This window comes from Protobothrops mucrosquamatus, unplaced genomic scaffold (genome assembly GCF_001527695.2).
Source record: "Protobothrops mucrosquamatus isolate PMUCROS unplaced genomic scaffold, P.Mucros_1.0 scaffold1680, whole genome shotgun sequence".
Classification (NCBI taxonomy): Eukaryota; Metazoa; Chordata; class Lepidosauria; order Squamata; family Viperidae; genus Protobothrops; species Protobothrops mucrosquamatus.
This window is the reverse complement of record NW_015387836.1, coordinates 265,766-276,001: the sequence shown is the minus strand read 5'-3', so window position 1 is coordinate 276,001 and position 10,236 is coordinate 265,766. Positions and strand designations below refer to the sequence as shown.

At 38.6% G+C, this 10,236-nt stretch overlaps 1 protein-coding gene across 1 annotated transcript in view; it reads left to right on the top strand.

Moving 5' to 3' along the window:
* WSCD1 (WSC domain containing 1) overlaps window positions 1-10,236 on the top strand; it is a 42,032-nt gene that overhangs the window by 26,858 nt on the left and 4,938 nt on the right. Inside the window, exons 5-6 of the mRNA XM_015822805.1 lie at window positions 3,663-3,840; window positions 8,866-9,030. Of these exons, the coding sequence (XP_015678291.1) occupies window positions 3,663-3,840; window positions 8,866-9,030 (343 nt within the window). The remainder of the gene's footprint in view (window positions 1-3,662; window positions 3,841-8,865; window positions 9,031-10,236) is intronic.

Sequence of the window (10,236 nt, the reverse complement as noted above, 5' to 3'; positions counted from 1 at the left end):
TAATAATAATAATAATAATAATAATAATAATAATAATAATAATAATAATAATAATAATAATATTTCAACCTCTTCTTTACCACTTTGTGGGGCATTGATGTTGCCTCTTGACATAGACTGAGTTATTAATTTTGTGCAGTTTTTGCATTTTGTCATCTTCAACACAAAAAGTCTCCCTGGATGCTTCTGTCCATCAAAATAGTGGCTCCTTTATGTATATATGTATTTGGACTTCTGTACTATTTCAATCAAATTTTGAGCAATTACAATCATACATATAGTAATATTAAGGTTAAAACCACCTAAATACAAAAACTTTCAAGAATAATCTACAAAACAACATACAGGTAGTCCTCAATTTACAAACACAATTAAGCCCAAAATTTCTTTCGGAAAGCAAGACCATTATTAAGTAATCTTTTTACCCTATTTTATGACCTTTCCTGCCACAGTTGTTAAGTGAATCTCTACAGTTGCTAAATTAGTAACACAGTTGTTAAGTGAATCTGGCTTTCCCGTTGACTTGCTTGTTAGAAGGCCACAAAAGCTGATCACGTGACCCTGGGACACTGCAACCCTCATAAATACAAACCAGTTGCCATGCATCTGAATTTTGATCACGTGACCATGAGGATGCTGCAATGGTTGTAAGTGTGAAAAACAGTCATAAGTCACTTTGAACAGTCACTAAAAGAATGGTTATAGGTAGAGGACTAACTGTAATCTGAAACCCTAGCCCCATATCTTAGTTTGTGGACATTTCTCCTAGCAATTGTAATTCTAGTTTCTACTTTGTCATTTCTCATGACCTGTTCTACATCAGAGTTTCCCAATTTTGTCCTCTTTAAGATGGGTGGACTTCAATTCCCATTGCTGGCTGGGGAATTCTGGGAATTGAAGTCCACCCATCTTAAAGAGGACAAGGTTCTGTCTACATAGATCAGGGCTTTTCAACCAGTGGTATGGGTACCACCTGTGGTACATTGGCACCTGGCAGGTGGTACATGACCATCCTAGAAAAGTGGTAGTGGGGGAGGGGAATGAGCTGAACTGGTGGCAGCACTGCACAAGCCTGAGCGAGAGATGGCTGGAGCTGCAGGGCTGTCAGGGCTCAGCAGAAGCACCAGGATCAGCGCTTCTTCGGGACTGTCAGTGGAAGTGCCAGGATCAGCGCCAGGCTCCAGCTGGAGCCCGGCGCTGATCCTGGCGCTTCTGCTGAGCCCAGAAGAAGCACCGATCAGCTGGAATGTTGCAGCATCTCCAGAGTCTTGTGATTTACATTCAGATGCTTGGCAACTGATTCATATTTATGACGGTCACAGTGCCCCAGAGTCATGTAAAGTGACCAAAACTGCTGCAACCATCCAGCAGATAGGGGGGAATAAAAACCAAACACCCCCCACCCCACCCCCGCTGCCAATCCTCAACAGAAATGCTCATAACAATGAAAACCTCGGACAGGAGGAAGAGTGCCACCGGGCAGGCAGACAGGTGTCTTGCTCGGCTGTGGCTTGGAGGGCACTTTTTTCAGTGCCATTGTAACTTCAAACAGTCATTAAGCGAACTGTTGTAAGTCGAGGACTACCTGTACTTTATCACTTTTTTCCTTTTTTTGGGGGGGGTCATCAGGTTTTTGACACCTTGCTAGGTGACTGGTGGTACTCGGATATTGCCATATCCCAAAGGTGGTACAATGGGTGAAAAGGTTGAAAAGCCCTGACATAGATACTACAGAAGGAAGGTGACTATATGCAACCTTGACATATTTCTTTTCCATTTTAAACCAACTGATTATAAAGGGCCATGAGGTCATTGTCGATTCCTAATGATCACATAGGTAGATTTTCTCAAGATAATCTATCCCTAACCTGGTCTTTCAGGTCTCCCAATGGTAAACTCTTTGCCACTGTTATATTCTGACTGTAGGTCAAAGTAATTGCTATGATTCAAGATTCATTTCCTGCTCATCATCCAAATTGTATAATGAGCAGTTGAACTGGTTTGTTGTATCCATGTTTTTAAACACTATGCGTAATTAGCTGTAATCCATCCAAAAGACTTAAAATGAATGAAAAATGGGCATACTTTTGAATTCCCTTGTTTGTTCTATGATCCATCAGATGCTAAGCAATGCTATCCTTTCCTTTTCTGAATTTTATTCTTGACAGTTCTCATTCCATGAAGTCTGTTTTGTAAAACCCTGAGGATTATTTTATAAGCATTTGCAATATGTGCAATTGTTTGATAATTTCAGCATTCTTTAACATTGCCCTGCCTATCATTAAATACAGATCAGTAAAAATTCTTCTCATCATTAGCACACGTATTTATTCAAATACCCTTACATTATTACAAACACAATTTCTTTCTTTAGATAAAAATGTAGGTTTAATGCAAAATCAGAACAAGCTCATAGAGTGGACTTATGAATAGATACACGGTTGGGAGAGAATATCCAATTGGGAATTAGATTTGAATATTTTTTTCTTGAATCATAATAATTACTTTGACCTATTTATAGATGTATGCATCTTTAATATATTGTTTTGTGTCAAAATGAATATCTGAGGTCAGGTCTTATCACTTATCATTGGGGTGGGGGGTTATTAGTTTATTATTTTTATTTTTTTATTATTTTTATTTCTTTTATATTGTGCTTTTATGTCCTGTAAGCCGCCTTGAGTTGCCTTGTGTGAGTAGGCGGCAATATAAATTTTCTAAATAAAAATAAATAATCTACAAGGGCTATCCTTCACTATGTGTTAGCTGGGGTGAGTCTCATTGAACTCAATGGAGTTTACTTCAAAGTAGATATATATTGCATGAAATTGTACAGTTAGAGAATTTTTGTCAGCTGACACGCTCATTAATCCTCTTCATCTGACACAATCTACCCCAAAAGGCCCCAACACACTGAAAATGAAATTCAAAAGAGTGCAGAACTTAATTTCTCTCATTAGTTAGGGTAGCTTCATCCCTGCTAATGTTCATAAAGTCCTTCGGGATCTGGTTATGTCACCAGGTTGGGGGAGATGGTGACATGTTAAGGCTGCCTCTTGGGGATAATACTTAAAAATATTTTAGATTTTTAATGCCACCTTTATTATTTTTATAAATAATTCAAGGAATCAAACATACCTAATACTCCTTCCTTCTCCTATTTTTTCCTCCCACACAACAACTCTGTGAGATAAATTGGGCGGAGAGAGAGTAACTGGCACAAAGTCACCCAGGTAGCTTTCATGCCTAAGGCAGGATTAGAACTCAGTCTCCTGGTGAATGGCCCAAAGTCACCCAGTTGGTTTTCATGCTTAAGGCAGGACTAGAACTCAGGCCTTTAGTTTTTAGCCTGGTGTCTTAAACACTAGACCAAATTGGCTCTCTGTATATGGTAGATATGTGCTAACTATACTTTTCTGTTTATGGTTTGCATACTCTATTTTTTAATGATTAAATTATTAACAATTTTATTGTCTATATTTTTACAATGATGTTTTTATATTGTGATTTTACTTGATTGTTGAATGCTGTCCAGAGTTACTTATGGTGACATAGGTGGCTATATAAATTGGGTGAATATATTTTTAAGAAAGTAGCTGGTATTTACTGATGTTTGCCACTATGGTTGACAGCCTAATTTTCTTCACTTTCTTCTTGATTAGGAATTCCCTTTGGCGGTTATTAGAAGACCTCAATGCCACTGCGGTTTTGCAACAATTAATTTCCCGCTCCATAATAGTTCTGACAGATCATTTTGCAGCAGTCTTGAAAATGTCAACAATAGGGCTGAAGTTTCAAATGCCGAAGACCATCGCTTTGTTTATCAAACTCCAGTCCAAGGTATAAGAGAGTCGGTTGACACTTACGTTGCTTGTACTCATATCATCTATCATTATATTAATATTTATAGAATAAATACACATACAAACACCACGGGGATTGAGGAAGGAAGACAGAATTTTACTATTTAAACAACATTATAGAACAATGTTTCCCAAACTTTAGCCATTTTAAGATGTATGGACTTCAACTTCCAGAATACCTCAGCCAGCATTTTTGAAATGTGTCCATTAAATAAGAAATGTGTCCATTAAATAAGAGCTGTGGTGGCGCAGTGGTTAGAATGCAATATTTTAGCTAACTCATTGCTCACTGCCAGCAGATCGATCCTGACCGGTTCAAGGTTGACTCAGCCTTCCATCCTTCTGAGGTCAGTAAAATTAGGACTCAGATTATTGGGGGCAATAATGTTGACTCTGTAAACTGCTTAAAGAGGGCTATAAAGCACTATGAAGCAGTGTATAATACTAAGTGCTATTGCTATTGCTATTGCCATTCTGGGATTTGAAGTCCACACATCTTAAAATGGCCAAGGTTGGGAAGCACTGGTGTAGACTTACACTTCCATATTTCAACTTCCAGAATTATCACCTATGGTCATCCTGGCTGGACAATTCTGTAAAGTAAAGTCCACACATCTGGAAATTGCCTACTTTTTGTCATTTCCCCCCGCAGGGGCAGGTGGACACAAAGGATGGAGCAAAGGGTGAAACACAAGTTGCACATGGTGACACAAGCCCCACTTCATATATATATTTGCAACGCAAATTAAAAAGGTGGACCTTGCGTTATGTACATCACCACACACATTTCATTGTGTTCACCTCATGGTTAGAATAGTTTGTTTCTAGTGGCCCTCTCCTGTTTTTTTAGTGTAATTTAACATACCAGTAAAAGTATCCAAGGGCCTATATGATAAGGTGGGGTGGGATAGAATTCAAATTGATGTGGTGTAGCAGTTAGTATTGTCAGAAGAATAATTTGGGGTTCCAACTTGAACCAGGGCTGTGCAAGAATAAATAAAAATGAGATCCAGACAGCTCTGAGGAAAGAAGAAATATTTATTTTTAAAAGCAAAGAGTTTGCCTTTAGAGGCAGCTGTAGAGAAATGGGGTATATAGCAACATACTTTTATAGGGGAAGTTGTTTTGGTGTGAATATGAAGTTCCACTGGGAGACTTAATTGACTCTATTTGTATTTGCAGACCTTATCCTTTGATATATGGATTACATTTGGGTAACTTATTTGGGGGTTTGAAGAAGTTTGAGTAAAAGATATTCCCTGTTTTTTATTTTTACTTGATTAAGTTAGTTTCAGTTTTATTGTCAATTATCTAGTGGAGACACTGATTCTTAGTCCATTGTGAAATTCTGTTAATGTTTTAAAGGAAGATGGAAACAGTATGAAGAATAAAATATATTTTGATATAAAACTTCTCACAGTATGCTGAATTGGCACCCAGTTTCAAATCTGACATAATAGTAGTAATAGTAATAGTAGTAGTAATAACAACAACAACAACAACAACAACAACAACAACAACAATAATAATAATAATAATAATAATAATAATAATAATAATAATAATAATAGTTGGAAGGGACCTTGGAGGTCATCTAGACCAACCCCCTGCTCAGGCAAGAAACCCAGTGGTGGGATTCAAATATGTGAACAACCGGTTCTCTGTATGGATGCCCCTTCTGGAAGTCCATTCTGGGACTGGGCAACAAAAAATTAGCTACTGGTTCTGCCGAAGTGGTGCGAACCGGTTGAATCCCACCACTGAGGAAACCTATACCATTTCAGAAAAATGGCTGTCCAGTCTCTTCTTAAAAACCTCCAGTGTTGGAGCATTCACCGCTTCTGGAGGCAGGTTGTTCCACTGGTTAATTGTTCTAACTATCAGGAAGTTTCTCCTTAGTTCTAGGTTGCTTCTCTCTTTGGTTAGCTTCCACCCATTGCTTCTTGTCCTGCCTTCAGGCGCTTTGGAAAATAGCTTGACTCCCTCTTCTTTGTGGCAGCCCCTGAGATATTGGAACACTGCTATCATGTCCCCCCTCGTCCTTCTCTTCCTTAAACTAGACATACCCAATTCCAGCAACCGTTCCTTATATGTTTTAGCCTCCAGTCCCCTAATCATCTTTGTTGCTCTTCTCTAGAGACTTTCTATAGTCTCTGTACTCTTTCTAGAGTACAGACATGTGATACAGAAAGGTCAAATTGGATGACTTTAGGACAGTCTCCCCCTCTCTTAGCGTAACCATCTTTGTGAAATTTTGGTGGAATCTAGCATTGAGGGGAGGAGAGGAATGTAACAGTTGAGTCTCTTGTGGGGAGGAAGAGGCTGAAGGGAGATCCTCCCTAAAACTTAGCAGTATTTATCTAGTAGTTATGCAGTGTGTACTTTAGTCTGGCAAGATTCCTGTCTATAGGCGAGCAGCAATAACATATCACTTTGATCAGTTCATTTTGTCATTTTTTATTCCTTGTGCCTGACAATTATGGGCTTAATGTTGAAGAAGAAAAGGTTTTGTTTTTTACTATGATAAACTTCCTGAAGAAAGGCAGAGTATAAATCTGATAAGTAAATAAACTCTCATCCTGTGTTCTGTTCTGTTCTCCTATGCTTTTGATGCTTTTTAGAAGGACTTACAGTTTTTTTTACGTGCTATTTTTTTTCCTGGTTGAGCTGCATTCGTTTCTTGACTTCAGAACTGCTGATCAGTTCCCCTTGAAACTGTGTCTTATCAATGTTCATCTTCTTTAATGTTACCTGGAAACCATTTGCTGTGAAAGATAAACCACAGTCTGTAGGTCTGTGTCCCTGTGTGTCCAAGTGTGAACACGTTCATCTATAAAAAGATCTCCAACTGCTTTTGCTAAAAAAAAAAAAAGGGAGATTTTCAAACTTCAGCTTTCCCATTGTTATGTCAGCTGTCCACCCTTGGGGGGAAAATGATTGATTGATTTATTAAATTTATATGCCATCCTTCTTGCTGTCATGTGTCTCTGGGTGATTCAAATAGAATAACAATACAGCAAAAGAAAGAAAGGAAGGAAGGAAGGAAGGAAGGAAGGAAGGAAGGAAGGAAGGAAGGAAGGAAGGAAGGAAGGAAGGAAGGAAGGAAGGAAGGAAGGAAGCCAAGTCCCTTGAAGACAGATAAGCTATAAATTTACTAAATTGTAAATAGATATAAATAAATGTCAACATTTTAAAAATAAGCAATACCTGCTATATAGTCCAACTGGCTTTACACAATACATTTAACCTGGCTTCATGCCACATAACTGCTCTCTTTACATAGCATGCTACACCCCCAAAAAACAAATCACAGTATAACATATTGGCCTGGTTAACCCAACATCTCAAGACAGCAGTTGGGCTCTACAACATGCTAATCAACAGATTACTTAGTTTCATGAGCTTAGTCTATAAAAGGAATGTTTCTCAACCCATAACTGAAAATAAACCCACATAAAATTAAGCCAGGTTTTATTAATCCTGGTTCTTTGAGCAAGTATGACAGGCTGGGTTCACTAATAATAATATACCACAATAGGCAGATAGACACTTTTTTAGCTAAAGATCAATGAGCCACTTTATAGCTTAGTCTTTATGAGCTAGGTCTCCCTGATGGAGACAGTTTCAGCATGGTTTCTGAAGAACCTCTTGTGATAAAGAAAAAGACAGGTTGGATTGTCTATTTATTTTATTTCTTTTAATTTATCACATTGTCACGATACTATGATACTAAACTATGATACTAAAATGATCTCTGAATATATAACTTCCAACATTTGTATGATGATGATGTTAAGCCATTTTGTCATATCCTCTCTTGCCTCTCCTCCCTCGGAAATGCTTATATGACCTAGAATCTCGTATCCAAAACTGACTCACATTTTTAAAAGAATATTGACAATCTGGATCAAATCCAGAACAGGGCAACCAGGATAATAAGGGTCTGGAAGAAAAATGAGAAATAGCTGAAGGCATTGTGTATCTTTAGTATGGAGAAGAGAAAGCTAGAGAGAGACCTGATAGCTGCCTTTTGTCAAGCATGGGGGAAATCAAGAGATTCAAGCAGTTCAGTTCAGGCAGAGTATAAAGATTTATTGCAAGTTTAAGCTGTCTACAAGAATCTGGGCTACTAATGGTCAAGGGAAATGAGTGGGAATTAAAGTATTTGAGGTGGGATGGACTTAGATCTCTTGTGGGCACGCAGGGATTCATGACTGATGATGCATTTGACCCCTCCCTCAGGCTCAGCCTGGTCATCTCCTACACCTTTAAGACTCTGAAGATGAGGCAGAACTGGAAATTTCCGGTTCTGCTTCAGGGCTGCCCAGAAAATAAGGCAAGGAACAAGGAGTTTAAATCACAAGGTAGTAGATTTTGGTTGGTCATACAAGAGAAAGTCCTAGGTAAGAACTTATGAACTATGGAACAGACTGACTTGAGAGATGGCAGAACCACACCTTCAATGGAAATATTTTAACAGAAGCTGGGCGGTCATCTGTGGAGAATGCTGTAATAGTAGGTTAATTGGATGGAGGGCTGATACAGATGAAGATCCCTTTCAATTGTTACATGATATGATATGATATTATATTATATGAATAGCAGTGTTGCAATATCTAAGGGGCTACCACAAAGAAGAAGGGGTCAACCTATTCTCCAAAACACCACAATAGATGGAAACTAATCAAGGAGAAATCCAAACTAGAACTAAGGAGAAATTTCCTGACAGTTAGAACAATTAACCAGTGGAACGACTTGCCTCCAGAAGTTGTGGGTGCTCAACACTAGAGGTTTTCAAGAAGAAATTGGCAACCATTTGTCTGAAATGATATAGGGTTTCCTGCTTGAGCAGGAGGTTGGACTAGAAAACCTCCAAGGTCCCTTCCAACTCTGTTATTCTGTTATTCTATGACAGTATTAGCAAAAAAGCAACTTAATAAGTAATGGGAGAAGCAGTTTTTATTTGACTGTGATCAAATATGTTATTTATGTTTGCTTGCAGATACCCGTTGTATTGACCGGAATTTTCTCCCCACCAAATCAAAAGCCCTTGTTGCTTTGTCGAGCTTCCCAGGAGCTGGGAACACATGGCTTCGCCATTTAATAGAGCATGCCACAGGAATCTACACAGGGAGCTATTACTTTGATGGAACTCTGTATAATAAAGGTATGTGCTGACTCTTCCCCAGATTACATTTCCAAAAGTAGCTTGGCCTAAGTCAAGTTGGATCAAGCTGTGGATTAAAAGCAGACAATGTTTTGGAGGTCAGTGGACAACCTACAACTTTGGAGGCATGTGGTGGGTGGTTTTGCAAAATAGCTGCCACAGTGGTTGCTGCCCATCCCCAAATGTCTTTTTAGGGGTAAGACCACTTTTCATTATCTCCTCTACATTCGCACATGGTCTCTATCATCTCAGCTTTCTTTATCTCAATCTAGACAACTGCTACTGCCTTCTAGATCTTTTGAGACTACAACTACCAGAATTCCAAGCAAAATGGATGTCACGATAACCATGTGCCCAATTACATTAGCTAAGATATTCTAAAGTTCTATTATATGTCTATGGTGGATGTGTATGTTTTGGAAATTATTTGAAAGAATGTTTCAGAATGCATGGAACCAAAAGTTTCCATTTGAAACAGCCCCTTCTTTTTTCAGACTCCTGCATGATCCTAAAGAATGTCAGATGCTAAAAATTGCTACAGCTAGCTCATAAAAGACACAGCTAATGTTTTTGACATTAAAATGACTACATCTTTTATCTGAGCCTGGAGTAAGAATGGCTGTATTAATGAATCATATTAAAAACATGGTTGTTTTTATGTGGCCTGATATGAGATGCATAGCAAATAATTTTAATAACTAAACTAAACTAAACTAAACTAAACTAAACTAAACTAAACTAAACTAAACTAAACTAAACTAAACTAAACTGACTAATTAAAGTAGTGAGGTTTCCAGTTTGAAGAGCTGTGCCCTTGCGCTCTGCTCATTCTGAAAAACCTCTTTCAAATCATCATTGGATCAAAGCTAGGGCTGTGTATTCTCAATGTGATCACCCCTCTCTTTAGTTCCAGTTTTGGAGCTTACATTTATTTAATTCATCATTTACCATCACAAGCTTATATTGCTAAATAGTACTCACCAATTATACTATGCAAGCAGTCAATGCTGGCTGGCGACCCCCAGGGGGAGAGCCTTCTCTGTGGCAGCTCCTGCCCTCTGGAATGACCTGCCCCCCGACCTACGTACAACTACGGACCTGCGCCTCTTCCGCCGAGCCTTGAAAACCCATCTATTCCATGCGGCCGGCCTGGCGTAGTTTTGATTGGGCTTTGCTAGGGGTTTTATATGGGGTATTTTAGAGCAG